Raw genomic sequence first — 15,789 nt, 5'->3', positions numbered from 1 at the left:
GAGTGTGGACCAGCTGTTCCTACTATTGTTCCCCCAACCATTTATCCAGCCACACACTACCTCTCCTCACGTTATCAGCTTCTTCACCTCCTTCAAGCCGCTATAATACCAGGGATGCTTGGGTGGTCTGAAGTCAATCTTTATGTTTTTAAGAAAGTGAGGGAAAAGACAGATGTTGGAGACTTCTCAGCTGTCCTCCTCAAAGAAAGTGCACACAGAGGTGTTTTTAGATATGTGGAGGAAGAGTTAAGTGACCAGATTCAGCCTCACTGGCCACAGGGAACCATGTGCTTCAGAGGGAAGAGTGAACTTCATTTCATTAGGAGGAGACCCAGGAAAGAGTCAGTCCCTTCCTCCATAATGAAAAGCTAATGACAGAAAATGCTAAGTTCAAACTGCTAAATATCTTTTTACATGAATGAAGACTTCACGTGTTATGTGGCAGCTAATATTAATATCAGTGTCAAATAGGCAAGAATAGGAAACAGGAGTAGGAAAAAGAACAAGGGACGGCCCACAAGGGTATTAGTTATTTGCAGATTACCTGGACATGAGCTTCACGCAAGAGCACTCACAGCAGGTGAAACCATCTCAAAGTCACTGAGAACTTTGACAGTATGGGTGAAACACTGGCAGAAAGAAAGGGAATGTCATCCAAAAGGAAGGGAGCCACGGGGTTGGACTAAATCTCAAGAGATCCCTTTCAACCTTAACTATTATCTGATTGTGGAAAATTCTGGCACAATGTGCTTTTAAGTAGGTAGAGGAAAACAAAGATACAAGAAATAGCCAAAAGGAAATTATTAGATCGGTCTTAGACAACTTCCCTCTAGGAAAGTGTAGGAGGTCACACACAGAGGGTTTGAGAAAACAAGTAAAGCAATAGAGGGAGGTTTAGACTTTCATGAAGATACAAACAGGTCTTATGCATCTTCATAAACACATAGGAAAAACACAGGCTGAATGAAGTTAAAGGTAGACAAGAAGTGGATGAGGAAAAAAAACCACCAACTTTGAAGCATAACGAGAAAGGATTCATCCCGGATTTACTGGTATGCAGTGCTGTTATTAATAGCCAGGAAGAGGGAACAGAATGCACCTATTAAATCTGCACATTACAATGCCAAGATCTACAAATACACTGACGGGCAGAATTAAATTCATTTAAAAACAATGTCATTTGATGCACAAGTTTCCACGTTGGGGTAGCAATAACTAATTGCATGTTGCAAACCAAAAAAATACCATCGCATGGAGGATGACGAACAGGCACATACACCAAGGCACAGACAAAACCTGCCAACTGACCTGGGGGTGATCAGCACCTCAGTCGCCGTGCCCCGTTTTGGCCATCACACTTCTAAGCAGTGAAGAATGACCAAGGGAAGAGAAACAACAACGGTCGGTGACCTAGAGGATATGACTATGAGAAATGGTTTAAGAATTCGAGATGTAGCCTGAGAACACTGAAGAGAAACACAGACAAGTATGTAAAAGCCTCATCCAAAAACATAAAATAAATAAGCAATATATGATGAACTGCTGCAAGACTGAGAATAAACACTTGAAAAATTTTGACTGTAACGACACTCTAAGCAGCGGAATAGGCTGCCTTGAGAGGTTCTGGCATTTCTGTCACCTCAGTTACAGGTTAGACATGCCTGACACGGATCTTTCATTAAAATTATCCTGTTTTAAGAATAGACTGGATGAGATCCTTTCTATTATTATTCTTCTCTTAAAGTATCCACGTACTTCAAGAACATTAGTGTATTAATAAGATACCTTAAAAGACAAGCCTCCACAGGCAGAATCCAGGAAAGAAAATAATACCTGAGTATCTGCTAATTTGAATGTCCTTTTTGTGTTTTGTTAATACTTCACTTTTATATAGTGAGCTGTACTTCAAAAATACAGCACACTGAATCCAACTGTTCCCAAGAGGTCAGAGCACAAGTGAAGATGGTTACCAGGAAAAGAAATCACCTTGGAAAAGTTCGATTTAACCTACTTATTGACGATAACGGGAGAGGACGGTGAACTTGGGGTCCATTTCAATCTCTCACAAGGAGCGTGATCTGGAGCACCAAACATCTCTATACCTGCTATTAAACAGTAACAATGACATGTGCATATGGAATCTGCTTCTTCAGCGGCCTCTGTGACAACTAATGTGCCACAAGTCATAAAAATCACTTCCCTGCTGAAAGTCAAGGTGGTGTTTCAATGCATGGAGACACTAGAGTGTTCTTTAAACAGAGGCCAAGAGTTCAGTACTAGCATTTTCTTTTCAGATCTGAGAAAACACGTTTTAGATTTGTTGAAATTTACAGCTCCAGGCACCAAGTATCAGAAACTTTAGTCCAAATGGCTAAATATCTGTTGAAGCCAGAAAGAAAGAAAGAGAAGAAGAGAGAGAACAGTGTAATAATAAGTATTCAGCAATGTTAGACAAGCTATTGAATGAGCTGAATTTAAAGTCTCAGCAGAAAAAACAGCATTTAACATGGATGTGAAGAAATGAAAGGGCTTACCTGCAGGAACAGTTTAGAAAAATACAACATTTATCAAATAAAAGGAGAAACTTTAGCTTGAGCAAGAGGATGCTTTGAACTGCAAAAAGTAACCAAAAGCAGTGTGCAGTTCACCATGAAGTTTTGTGGCTTTACTATGAACTGGCCATCGCAGAGATCTGGACAGGGCTTGAAAAGGGGAATGATTCCCTAGAAACACGGCTTTTGTAGGGCTGTCCTTCAGAAAGAGAGTGACTGCTATCTTACCTCCATCAGTGCCCTGCAAGAGTTCCTTCCTCGGAAGTAGCGTTTGTCCAACAGCGAGGCCTCGTGGAGGCACTAGAAAGGAGTGCCCCTTTTGTTTCAAGACGCCTTCCTCAATCCTCATCCAGATAAGGATTTATTTCCATTTGACAGTCAAAACATTAGTCAGAGTCAAGCATTAGATGAAAGGTAACAGCATTGCCAATGTCCATAATGCTAACGAATCTCCAGTAAATGACTGCGAAACTGTAGCCTTAAAAGCAATGAGCTTCAATTTACCAGGGTCCCACTGTGGCTGTAAAGTGACCTTCCCCCTGTGGCCCACTGCCTCCCTTCTGCTGCCCCGGGCATTCATGTAGCTATGTCACATCAAGCCCACCAGGGAGCTGACCGAGCTGGATGCTAACCCTCTACATTTTTTTCTAGTAGTAGTATTTTTTGCTCCCACTTGTATTAGCTCTCTGCAGAGCCATACAAGCCCAAAGCTACCACAGCAGAGGTGGCAGATATGCGTACGGGAAAAGCGTGGGTAGGGAAAAGTAAACTGCCCCTTTCCAGGGCGGCAGGGAGCTATGGCGAGGTTTAATGACCAGCTGAAGCTGATCTAAGATTTCTTTTCTTGGATAAACCGAAGATTGTAGCATCAGAGTACTATTTACACCCTTGGATGACATGGTTAACTAACGTTGATTTATATGCTCCAAACCCAGAACATTCCTTGGAAGTTAGATAAACCACACACAAATTGCAAGCAATTTTTGAAGGGGCTATACAGCGTCTGTGTAGTTACGGGACAGAAATATTTATTGCATTTGGCATGGAAGTTGCAGTCTGTGAGCACTGGGCAAAAAACAGAAATGGGCGAGCACTAGAGCACCAGATAGCAAGCAAATTCTTTCTTTTCCTTTCCCAATAAATTATATACAAAGGTGAACAGCTGTCACACTGACATTTCAGATCTGAAATATAGTTAAGAGCAAGTTCTAACTAAGGCAAAGAAAATGAATGTCAGAAAGTTTTGTTTTTTCAAATTTCAGATAAGCTCTTTAGCCCTAGGGTTAATCAGAGAGCTAGAGAGCTCTGTTTGGAGTCTAACTTCTTACCAGAAAAATGTTTCTTTGTGTAGTATGTGTGTAAACACGCACAAGTAAGGGTATATGTATTTACATAAATAATATGGCACACCTTTAATTCATTGCCCAGGGTAATCAAAATACTAGTGGTCCTTCAGAGAATCTTTTTCTTCCTGTATTAAGCAACACCAATTAACAAGAGGAACCATGTGAGCAGCGCACCCTGCAAAGCAACTCCACAACCTCACCCTGCAGTCAGCAAGGATTCTGACCTTCTCCAGAGGTACCTGTTGGAGACGAAGGTCCTCCACGGCAAAGGGCAAAGGTAGCTGCTGCACGCTGTTACCAGAGAGTGCCCAGCTGCCAGCCATGGCAGTCATATAATTCAGTTAATGATAATATCAAGGGAATGTAAACATAGTCTGACACATCTGCTTATCATGCTGCCAGATTGCAGGCAGCCAGGGAAGTTGAATAGGTGAAGCTATAGCAAAATGAAAACAAGCTCTAATTATCTCTAGTCTACTAACACATTTCTCATCACAGGCCAGTGACACTCATGAGAATTCCCAAAGTCTAAACCTTTTACCTTCACATATGGTCACAGCTCTGCACTGCAGACACGAATATATATGATAGTTGCTTCAAACGGTAAAGATGTTTCAAGTAAGGGACACCAGTCCATCCAAAAGCCAGCTGCCAGCAGCATTTCTGAACTGGACACAGAGTGTCTAGGCAAAAGCTTTTCTTTCCATGGCCAACACCATTTCTCTCATTTCCTCTGTCTGCAGAGCAGCTAAATATTTAACAAATTTAAGCATTTGATATTCTCAAGCAGAGACAGAGAAGTTATGACTTCCTCACAGCCACAGAAACGAAGAGAACCAAGATCAGCCCCCAGAAGGCCTTGGCTACCAGATCGATGTGAAGTAAAAAGGGAGGAGAGAGAGAATCATGCACTAATTGGATTTAGCCTGCAGGGTTTCTTCACTGCTTCTCTGTAAGTGTTCAAATCACGAAGAAAAGACCTAAAGCACCTCTCAGGGAAGTTTACTTTAACATCAATTCCACGGGCACTGGAAAGGACACACTTGACACAGCCACACACAAACAGGACATATCTTCTGATGAAAACCTGTTTTGTAATTAAATTTTGATTGCTTCATTTGTGGGGAGAGGGAAGGTGGATCAAGAAATATAAACATACATAGAAATTATACAGCTACGGATTCCAAGTTTAAATATGAAGCCACGGAGATTATATTCAGAGAACAAGAACCAGCTATAACATCCCCTGCACTTTAAGTGACAAAATAAGATATCTGCAGCTGCATATTGCTTACTAAAAATTAAAACCAGTACCATTTATGTGCTTGCCAGCACATGTTTACAAAGTAATGGGACTGGCTTTGCTTCCCCGACCCCCCCAAAAAAAAAGTTATATTTAGAACCTCTGCTTTTATTTCACAGACTCCAAGACGTGCCACTGCCTGTGCATCCTCTCCAGCATTTCAAATCTGACCAAGCACAGATCACACAAGATACAATATTTATTGGGCCAGCACTGCGAGAAGGACATAGGTTTATAGTGCAACTGCCAGGACAACAGATATTTAATATATAAGGCAGGGTCATCAAGACAGAATTTCCTTTGACCTACATAGACAGCTCATTGCCAGTAAGTCAGGAATAGGAGCACTCAGTCTCACTGCTACGAATAAATGAAGCATTCAAAGAATTGGATGCATCTGAGTTCCAACAGAAAAGTATTCAGTTAAATCCTGTATCTCATTCGTTCAGACGTTTCAGATAGCATTGAGCATTCACATTGTCTCATTGTCCCTCCCCTCTAGCCAAGTAACAAGAGTATGAAAGACATTTGGGAGCAACAGGAGAAGGAAAAGCTTTGTTAGCCTATTAGATCCCTAAGCAACTGCCATGTCATACCATCAGGAGGTTGTTAGCTCATACCCAGTCTTTACAGATGAGGAACAGGCCCACAGCCTGCACCCCAGCCATATTTATCCAGATCATACTCACCCATTTGCTCCACAATTTCAGGTGGAAAAACTCTAGAAGCAAAAGCTCGTCGGAAAATATCTGAAAATTCTTTGTCAAGGCCCCCAATCCCCATTTTCTCAAAATTCCAGTCTGGGTTGATGATTGACTGGCGGTTCTCCTTCGTCTTTGATTTACCTGCAAAAAAAAAAAGAAATCATTTCAAACATGTGGCACGGCAGAATTACAGCAAATAGACCAGAACGGTTCCACCAGGTCAGACCCATGTCCAGCTAACTCGATGTTCGGTTTCAAATGCTAGCCAGGCGGACACACCATGACAAGGATGCAAGGGCAGTCAGAGACTCAGCTTACTTAGTAACTATGTTCCCAGCCTTGCAACTGCCCTGTTCAGGGACTTCTCAACCCAGGTGTTGCTCCCATGTATTTAAGAATCAACAGTAGATTTCTCTGCCACAAATTTACCAAGGTACCCTGGGACCCAGGCACACTAGCACCCAGAATGCCCTACAGCATCTAGCTCACCATGCCTGCTACTGGCTGCACAACCAAACACCTCCTTTCCTGTGTCTGCACCAGCTCCTACCAGCTTCATTTCATGTCCCCCAAGTCTTATATCTGAAGAGACAGTAAATAGCATCAGTATCTACTCTCAGGCTACCTGGGATGACGTTAGGCTTGTCTTGTACCCTCCTCAGCTGTGCCTTTTCCAGGCAGAGCAGCCCTCACTTGTTCTTCCTTCCTTACACAGCAGCTGCTCCACACTTGAGCACCCCTGTTCTCCTCTCAGTCTTCTTTTTCTACTACATCCTTAGGCAGACCAGAATTGCATGCACTGTGGTTTGTATCTTAAACACAGGTATGAAATTATGCTCCACTTCATTCATATTCCTTAATAATATGTAATAATTCTTAACAACCATGCTTAACAATTCTTAACAGGGCTCAGGCTGCTGCTGAGCATGGGTCCAGCACTTCCTTGAAACTATCATACTTGGGATCTTGGCCCAAAACAGCAATCATTTTTGAACTTAAGTTAGCAGTGTTCTTCCTCCCACTCATCACTTTACATTTATTTATATCCAATTTGCTCTGCCATTTTATTTATTAGTCACTGAGCACCATAAGAGCAAGTTTTGTCACCTGATTACTCAGTCTTTTTTCCAGTTTATTCAATAATTAAAATGAAGATCAAAGGCCCCAGCAGAGATCCATGCTGAACTCTACTGGCACTTGCTATTTACTCTACCCTTTCACCACGCATCTACTCATGCAAGGACCTTCTCTCTTACAGATCTCTGTTCAGTTTCTTTTTAAAGAAACTTTGATAAGGAATTTTGCCGGAAGAGCTTTGAACAACAAGCAGCCTATGTCAGCCCTTATCCCCGTGCTTTTTGATTCCTGTAATGAACTCCAGTGGGATCATGAAGTAGGGCTGCCCTTAAAGAAGACAGGCTGACCCTTCCCAGTGTATCATCTCTACACAGGTATCCACTAATTACGTTCTTTATTATAGCTTCTGTTGATTTTTTTCTGTACAGATTTCAGGTTCAAAGATCTGTAGCTCTCCAGCCCCGCTCTGGAATCCTTTTGAAAACAGACAGCACATCCTCAGACACCAGAGCAATTTTAAGCAAGGTTACACAAAACAGTTACGAGGTCAGCTAGTTCCTTTACAACTCAGAACAACTGAAGCCAGTCTTGGCAAACCACCACGGTTCATTTTGCCTGTTTGTTCCATAACTGCTTCTAGAGCTACTTCAAGTTCAGCCATATCCCCTAAGCACAGGTTTTGTAGTTTCCATGCAACGGTGTAACCGCCCTCCTCTCCCTTTTGTTGACAAACCACGAGTTTTAGTCTTACAATGCTCCTTACTCCCTTTTCAGAGAAGCTTTAAAGTACTCAGGGCATTTAGGAGGTAGCCAGTAAACACAAACACTCCCATAAGAATACTTCTGAGGTGCTGTCAAATCCATATACAGTCTCACCTTAAGTTTATTTGAGGGTATTTATGAACAAGCACCGACACATTATTGGTTAGATCGATGCTTCCAAGTGGCTTTCAGCAATATCACTCGGCTTAGATACCGGAGAAACCAACAGCAATATAAAAACCCAGGGAGAAAGCAAAGACTGAAGATTATCCTCAATTCACGCAGAAACCGGACGTCTTGTATTTTCTTAGATTCACACGGTGCTTTACAGGATTGGCCCTGGGGACCATTATGTCCCCTGAAAATCCAGGCCTGGCAAACTGCAGCCATGCATTTTGCCAATTTGTTCCATAACCTCTTCTAGAGATATTTGAGGTGGAGCTGGATGATGAGCTAGCATCTAGAAGTCCAGTAAATACACTAAATAGAAGCTCTGTGTCAGCTGAATTACACTGCTATTAATCTTGGTCTAAACACAGCTGGAATCAATTCTTCAATTCCAAGAGCAGCAAAATAAACAAACACGAACATGCCTCTAACTGACATGTTCGGGACAACATGGCAGAATGTGTAGCACAGAGCACTAATACATAGCACCACACAGGGCAGCAGCGAGCACTTGAGTCACTGATTACTGTGTGTTTGTTATCTCATTGCTCCACTACAGCTTTTAGATCAGACCGCTCAGCCAGGGATGTTGTTCCTCCTCCTGTAGAGCTTAGCCTATACCCCCACCTTCTGGCTGCATCTGATCACAATAAAATTCTTGCAGATTTAATTAAAATATCATCCACTGGTTTTATAACACATGACTTTATGCTAAGCAGAAGTAGAATTGGCTATTTTTTGTAAGATCACAATTCTTTTCTATGGAAAAAAAATAAAGACCCTTTATTGAAGGCCACGCTCAGTGACACTTACTGTACCTTCATCTCCTCTCTCAGAATTTAATTATTCACAACTTTACAATTCTCCAGAGGCTAACAAAACACATTAAGTAGCTCTGCCTCAGATCAATGAGGAGATTAAATAAAGCACCAATGTGACAGAAGTAAATTGAGGCACAAGCAACTCTTTTGTCTGCAGGCAATGAAACTGACTGGAAATAGGAATCCTTCACCGCGATTCAATCCGCCGTCCCACAGGACCACTCTTCACACCTACGCGTGCTAGGAAGATCACAGGTTATTGTATGGCTTTGAATTTTAACCAAGTAAAATACCTCTGCTTGCTCTGATGCAGTAAGTTGGATTATGTTAATACTCTCCTCAAGCTGTCCTATCAAACACAGTAAAAATGAAATGGGCTGTAATCAGGTAATCACAGGTGTGAACTAATTGCCCATACAAACTTCATTCAGCGCTCTTAAAACCTGTATCCTTGTTAATACGCTTAATTACAACCATCTACAATTCAGCCCACCGATCTCTGGTGGCGCTTTTTTCAGTACAGATGACTTTCAGATAAAAACATCCACGTAAGATGTAAGGTACGTGGTTACACAACAGCCTCGCGTCTCCCCATTTCTGGAGCGGCTGTAGCACACAAAGCAGACAACTACAGAACATGGAGTGGCAGCCTCGTATTTGAGGGAAGATGGCACTTAGGGCAGCATCAAAACAGCCTCTGCCACAAGCTCCTGCAATGCTGAACAAATTTAATTCTACCTTTCTCTACTGGAAGCAGTGACTACTGCCCTCATGTTTTACTTCTGTACCAAATACTCAAAGTACTGAGCATTCACAGTCAACCAGAGCTGTGCTTCGAAGCCTACTGCTAAAACAGTAAGCATTAAAACTCAGAGTACACAACTGAGTGCTCATCTGAGCTCGCCAGGTTTGCTGAACCCCCACTCGCAGCAGCCTTCACCTGCCACTTCTTATCCGTGGAAGAACAGCAGCAAAAGGGTAAGTCGTCTTAGCTCACAGACTCCGGGAAGAAGGAACAAAATAGGAAAGGAAAATAACAAAACAGAAAAGTAAGAGTGTCTGTTCAAGTAGAGGACTTGAATCACTCCCAGAAAAGAATGCCTAGAGCCATATTACCAGCAAGGGAGGTGTCTGCAGCTGTAGACTTGCTAGGTATCATCCACTTCATACCACTGACAGAAAAGGAACAGCCAGACTAACAGAGTGTGTATCTGTTCTGCAGGACAGCCACCGCGGTCCCAGGGCACACACAAAGCCAGCTGCAGGGAAGGGCCCTCGCTGCCCACTTTGTAGTCCAGGTCTCCGTCATCCGAGATGGTGGCTCTACGGGAACACACCAGATTCCTCCCTAGCCCTACACCAGTCTCCTTCTAAATTAATATGTGGAGGACACATCAATCATTCCCTGATTCATGGTTCACAGTTTTGTTAATAATCTTGCTGTGTAAACAGTTCAAACTCACACAATGAACCTGCTGTGCTGTGTTTTGCAGCTGTCATCAGTTTCTGAAGAGCAGGACTTTCAGAAGTCAAGAAAATTGAAGTGCTCTTCAGAAGCCGCGCTCTGTCCTTGAACAAGGGCTCTCAGAGATGGGATTTTCGGAAGTTTTGCGCTCACTTTGAAATTTTGGCTACACATTCAAAGAAATTCTCAATTTCCTATTTTTCTGATGTTTTGATTAAATTTAATTCAAGAAGTGTTGGCTTCTTAGCGTCCCTGAAAATATTGTTCTCTGATGTCTAAAGAGTTAGAACACCAACTAGTTGCTGACTTTTGCTGAAGCTACTGTTCCATGGTGCCTTTCTAAACCTGGCCAAGGAGTCCAGAGCGCTTAGGGTAACTTCTCCACTCATCTAACTTGATCTGCTGTTGTCAGAATTTCTCAAAGTCACTCACCTGCCTTCCTCATAGCTCTGTGTCCATGTATCTTAGATCACCGTGGTGATAAGCACGGTACAGAGACCCACAGAACTGCTCTGGTATGTCAGTTGGGTGTTGGAGCTTCATGCAGGGAGGATGGTGACTTCCACAGAGCCCCTGGTCAGAAGCAGCCAAGTCTGCTGGAGGGGTGGTGTCTCCTCTGTGTAGTGGTTTTCAAGAGAGACCTGAGCATCTACAAACTGCTTTCTAAAGGGTGTGACGGGTTCCTAAGGGATCAAATCCAGCCATCTGCTAGTTGAAACAGATACCTGGGAGACATTCTGACATGCAATTTTCAACAGATTACATCAACTGATGTAACCAGAAAAACAAACTTTGAGGAGCACGAGTCTCTGAGGTCTGAAAAGCAGCAAACTTCAAGCGTTATTTATCTCTTTGGATACAGTGGCACTTACCAATCAGATTGAGAGAGGAGTTCTCAGCTTTTTCAAAGGCAACTTGGCTGTTTCCAAGAACCAAACCAACCTCAATCTGCAAAAGGGAAGGAAACAATTACAGTAAGCTATTAGGCTCAACTTCACATTGCTCCTTAGGCATCTCCAAGCACATCTCAGAAGACAAGAAACAGCAGCAAAAGCTCCACCTTGGAAGTCATTCGGAAGAACATGAAACACCAACACCTCCTCCAAAACTGTCATCACTGAAAGCAGGCGCTCATTAGGTATAATTCATTGGCTTTTTAAAGTTATTTGTTTAGTTTAAAACCAACAATTTTATTTGAGCAAGATCTATCAAGTGAAGAAGAAAATAAAATCATGCCCTTTCTACAGAAGGAAACAATCAAAACTGAGCATATCTAGAAGACAAAAAGGCTCAAGAGGATGTTTCCATGAATTAGCAATTTAGTGGGTGCAGCTCTAAGCTCCCAACTACACAAGCACAGGAGACCGCATTAAACTGAAAACAATGCTCCTTATCTTCTCTGAGGCAAAACACAGCCAGATGAAACCAATGTGCAACTTTTCCAAATGCACGTAACAAATCCTTCCTTGTAGCAAGTTCTGATCAGTACTTGAACCTCTGCGGTCGCTAGGGAATGAACACAAATTCTGCGAGCCCACCTTCTGCTTTTTGCTTGCTCCAGACTCTCCTTTGAGAATGCTGGGGTCCATAGCTTCCATGTCCTTTACCAGCAGGCCAAAAAGTTTGTCATTAAAGCTGAACACAAGCTGTTGAAAGGAAAAACAGAAGGGGATTTTAACTGATTAAAAAGCTAAAAAGGATTTTGACAAGACTACTGAGATTTGAAGAGAAAGAGGCCTGAAGACTAAGTTTACCACCCTACAAATTCCATGCAGTTTTTATCCTGTAAAGGTCTGGGATACTGAACATGTCTTTTTCATGTCCTGTTCTTAAGGGTAACAGATCAAAAGTAGCAGAACATGAAGTCAAGCAGAAAAATTCAAAGAAAAATTCTTTCCAAGAAAAGCTTCTCTTTCCCACCCTTTTCTCCCCAGCTAAATGTTCTATATCATCTCTTGACATTTTCCACTCACTTTAAATATTGGTTTTAGGCAAGAGAACAATTTAGCTCAAACCTTTTTGATCTTTCATACTTCAGTTTGGCAAGGATACCTCAAAAATAGTGCTACAGTAGTGAGAGGCAGAACAAATATCATGAAAAGTAGGGTCCATCCTGTAGAAAAGCAGGCTGTCTCTGCACAACTGCCCTCCTCCAAGATTATATTTGCAACTGGCTTAAGATTCAGACCCTGCAAGTTGTGAACTATGATGAGAGACAGACCTTGACCTGTCCTGAGAACGTGGCAAACCAGAGGCTATCGCAGATGTTCACAGGGCCAGAAGCCCATCTGCTGCAGAGCTGAGAAGGCTCAATTATAGGGACTTCAGCTTTCAGAAATCCTTACGTCAAATGTTTCATACCTATTTTACTACTGGAGTCCACAGAGTAGCAATAAGTGTTACAAAAAAATACACTGCACTTGAAAGGTGCTGATGAGAATTAATTAGAACTGGTGTTCATTTTGTTCTTATACAGAAGGAAGACAAAAGTTGCTTCTCAAAAGATTCCAGGAGCTGCCATGCTTATATCCAGCCAGGCCACATCAGAGAGAGAACCCAGCTCTCGAGCCTTGGGATTTTCCTTCACACAGAAGGATTTCTTGAGTTAAGGAAAAGGCAGATTTTAAACCACTCTGCTCATGCTCTCAAAGTTATGATGGTTCAACTTCTCATAAAGAAACCGCTCACACAATAAACAATTTATACCCATCAGCTGTTCTTTGCAGCACAGAGCCAGTACCTAGGCATTCTTCGGTATTCTACATCCCTGTAGTACAAGCACGCGCATGTTACTTAAGAACGTTTTGGCCTTAAAAAACAAAATGGACACCTGCTGGCCTACGGAGAAGGCTTGGCTGTTGAACTGCTGGATGAATTCAGCGGCCATCTTGTCTGTGTCGTAGGGGTTGGAGTCAATGTTCTTCTTCTGCAGAAAATCTATCTCAATTGTCATTGTGCCAATACACTGCTTCGCCTTGTCGAAAGTGTATAAGGAAACTGTAAAAAAAAAACCAAAACAACAGCACATTTCAGAACAGCAAGGTCCTCACACAATATATCAAACATACTATAAGTTTCATAATGCATATTCCTCCATTCAGAATGAGTACTTAATAACATTGAATATATTATTTCTGACAGAGACCCTTTTTCTCTCACATCCGTGTTCTACCACAACATCAAAAATACAGCAAGCGTATCTCCACTGAAAATCCCTGCATTTCTTTAAAAACTCTAATAGTCTCCTTTAAAACAGCCCAACAACCATACAAGCTGTGGGGGGTGAGGACAATGAAAGCAGATTCACACACACAGCTAGATCTACATGTAAGGGTTTGGAGGACGTGTCTTCAGAAAGCCCAAGAGCAGGCATTAAGAGTAGTCTTGCCCATAAAAGCAATGACGAGAGGTCATAACTGGTTTTCACAGAATCATAGAATGGTTTGGGTTGGAAGGGACCTTTAGAGCCCATCCCATCCGACCCCCTGCAGTGAGCAGGGACATCTTCAACTAGATCAGGTCGCTCAGAGCCCCGTCCAGCCTGGCCTGGGATGTCTCTAGGGATGGGGCCTCCACAACCTCTGGGCAACCTGGGCTAGTGTTCCACCACCCTCATTGTAGATATTTTTTTCCTTATACCCCAAATCTACCCTCCTTTAGTTTAAAATCATCACCCCTTGTCCTGTCACAACAGGCCTTGCTAAAGAGGTCACGCCCATCCTTCCTGTGGTCCCCCTTTAAGCACTGAAGGGCCGCAATAAGGTCTCCCCACAGCCTTCCCTTCCCCAGCTGCACAGCCCCAGCTCTCCCAGCCCGGCCTCGCAGCAGGGGGGCTCCAGCCCTCGGAGCATTTCTGTGCCCCCTCTGGCCCCGCTCCAGCAGCTCCATGTCCTTGTGCTGAGGAGCCCCGAGCTGGGCGCAGCGCTGCAGGGGGGTCTCACCAGAGCAGAGCAGAGGGGCAGAACACCCTCCCTCGCCCTGCTGCCCGCGCTGCTGGAGATGCAGCCCAGGGCATTGCTGGGGGTCTGGGCTGCGAGCGCATATTGCTTGCTTATGTCCAGCTTTTCGTCCCCCCGTACCCCCACATCCCTCTCCACAGCGCTGCTCTCCATTCCTCCATCCCCCAGCCTGTATTGGTATCAGGGGTTGCCCCGACCCAGGTGCAGGACCTTGCACTTGGCCTTGTTGAACTTCATGAGGTTCTCCCAGGCCCACGTCTCCAGCTTTTCCGTGTCTCTCTGGATGACATCCCGTCCTTCTGGTGTGTCAACTGCACTGCTCAGCTTGGTGTCACCTGCAAACTTGCTGAGGGTGCCTCGATCCCACTATCTGTGTCACTGATGCAGGTATTAAACAGTTCTGGTCCCAGTACAGACCCTTGAAGGACGCCACTCATCACAAGTCTCCATCTCAACATCAAGCCATTGACCATGACCCTCTGGATGCCGCCATCCAACCCATTCCTTATCCACCAAACAGTCCACCCATCAAACCCTTATCTCACCAGTTTAGAGAGAGGGATGCTGTGGGGGACCGTATCAAAGACCTTACAGAATTCCAGAGAGATGACATCTGTAGCTCCTCCCTTGTCCATTGATGCAGTCACTCCATCAGAGGAGGCCACGAGGTTGGTCAGGCAGGGCTTGCCCTTGGTGAAGCCCTGCTGGCTGCCTCAAATCACCCCCCTGTCCTCCATATGGCTTCTAGGAGGATCTGTTCCATGATCTTCCCCGGCACAGAGGTGAGGCTGACAGGATGGTAGCTCCCTTGGTTCTCCTTTCTACCCTTTTTAAAGACGGGCACACTGTTTCCCTTCTTCCAGTCCCCAGGGACTTCACCTGAGTGCCATGAATTTTCAAACATCATGGAGAGTGGCTTGGCAACTACATTAGCCAGTTCCCTCAGGACTCTGGGATGCATCTCACCAGGTCTCATAGACTTGTGTATGTCCAGGTTCCTCAGGTGGTCATGAACCTGATCTTCCCTTACAGTGGGAGGGGCTTTATCCCCTCTATTTTCTGTAGCAACAGATTGACTAGCTCTTCTCCAGATCAGGTGGCGGAAAGTTAGACTACCTACAAATTCAAGTGCAGTGCTATAATCTCTCAGGCTTCTACAGCAGCAGCTGCCCTTCATCTCTGATGCAGAGATGCCAAGAGGTGCACTGGGCCTATGCTAACATGCCCCAGGCTACCTTCAGTAATGCAGAATCAATTGAACAGCCCTTGAAAGGGGGCAGAAAGCAAAGTGGCATGGAAGGTATTTCACAGTCACTGCCGACTGCACCGAATCTGCAAGTTGCATCATGTCAAAAACAAGAAGCCACTTAGGGCTGTTGCCGCTGGAGGAAAGAGGATAGAAAAGAAAGAAGAACACGGTCCACTACTTCAGGGATGTTGCCTCAGCACAACTGATCAGAAGGACAGGATCTCACAAAGCAGACAGACCTAATACTTCACAAACCAGACTGCAGCAAAGGACAGGAGTGGATGTTTCTCCAGATGACTACGGAACATTATAGGTTTGCTTTAAATCCAGAGAAGAAAGTCTCATCTGATACAGAAGTCACAGCTAAGGATAGAGCAGTAGGA

At 43.8% G+C, this 15,789-nt stretch overlaps 1 protein-coding gene across 2 annotated transcripts in view; it reads right to left on the bottom strand.

The window, feature by feature from the left end:
- The window catches only part of NSF (N-ethylmaleimide sensitive factor, vesicle fusing ATPase), an 82,167-nt gene that overhangs the window by 41,690 nt on the left and 24,688 nt on the right, over positions 1–15,789 (bottom strand). For both annotated transcript variants that reach the window (XM_064472952.1, XM_064472951.1), the window contains exons 5-8: positions 13,029–13,195; positions 11,737–11,844; positions 11,071–11,146; positions 5,891–6,046 (exon numbers count right to left, since the gene is read on the bottom strand). In XM_064472952.1, coding sequence (XP_064329022.1) covers positions 5,891–6,046; positions 11,071–11,146; positions 11,737–11,844; positions 13,029–13,195 — 507 coding nt within the window. The remainder of the gene's footprint in view (positions 1–5,890; positions 6,047–11,070; positions 11,147–11,736; positions 11,845–13,028; positions 13,196–15,789) is intronic.

The sequence above is a fragment of the Phalacrocorax carbo genome, chromosome 25 (genome assembly GCF_963921805.1).
Source record: "Phalacrocorax carbo chromosome 25, bPhaCar2.1, whole genome shotgun sequence".
Taxonomy (NCBI): Eukaryota; Metazoa; Chordata; class Aves; order Suliformes; family Phalacrocoracidae; genus Phalacrocorax; species Phalacrocorax carbo.
Note: the sequence above shows the minus strand (reverse complement) of the source record. Positions and strands in the feature narration are given on the sequence as shown.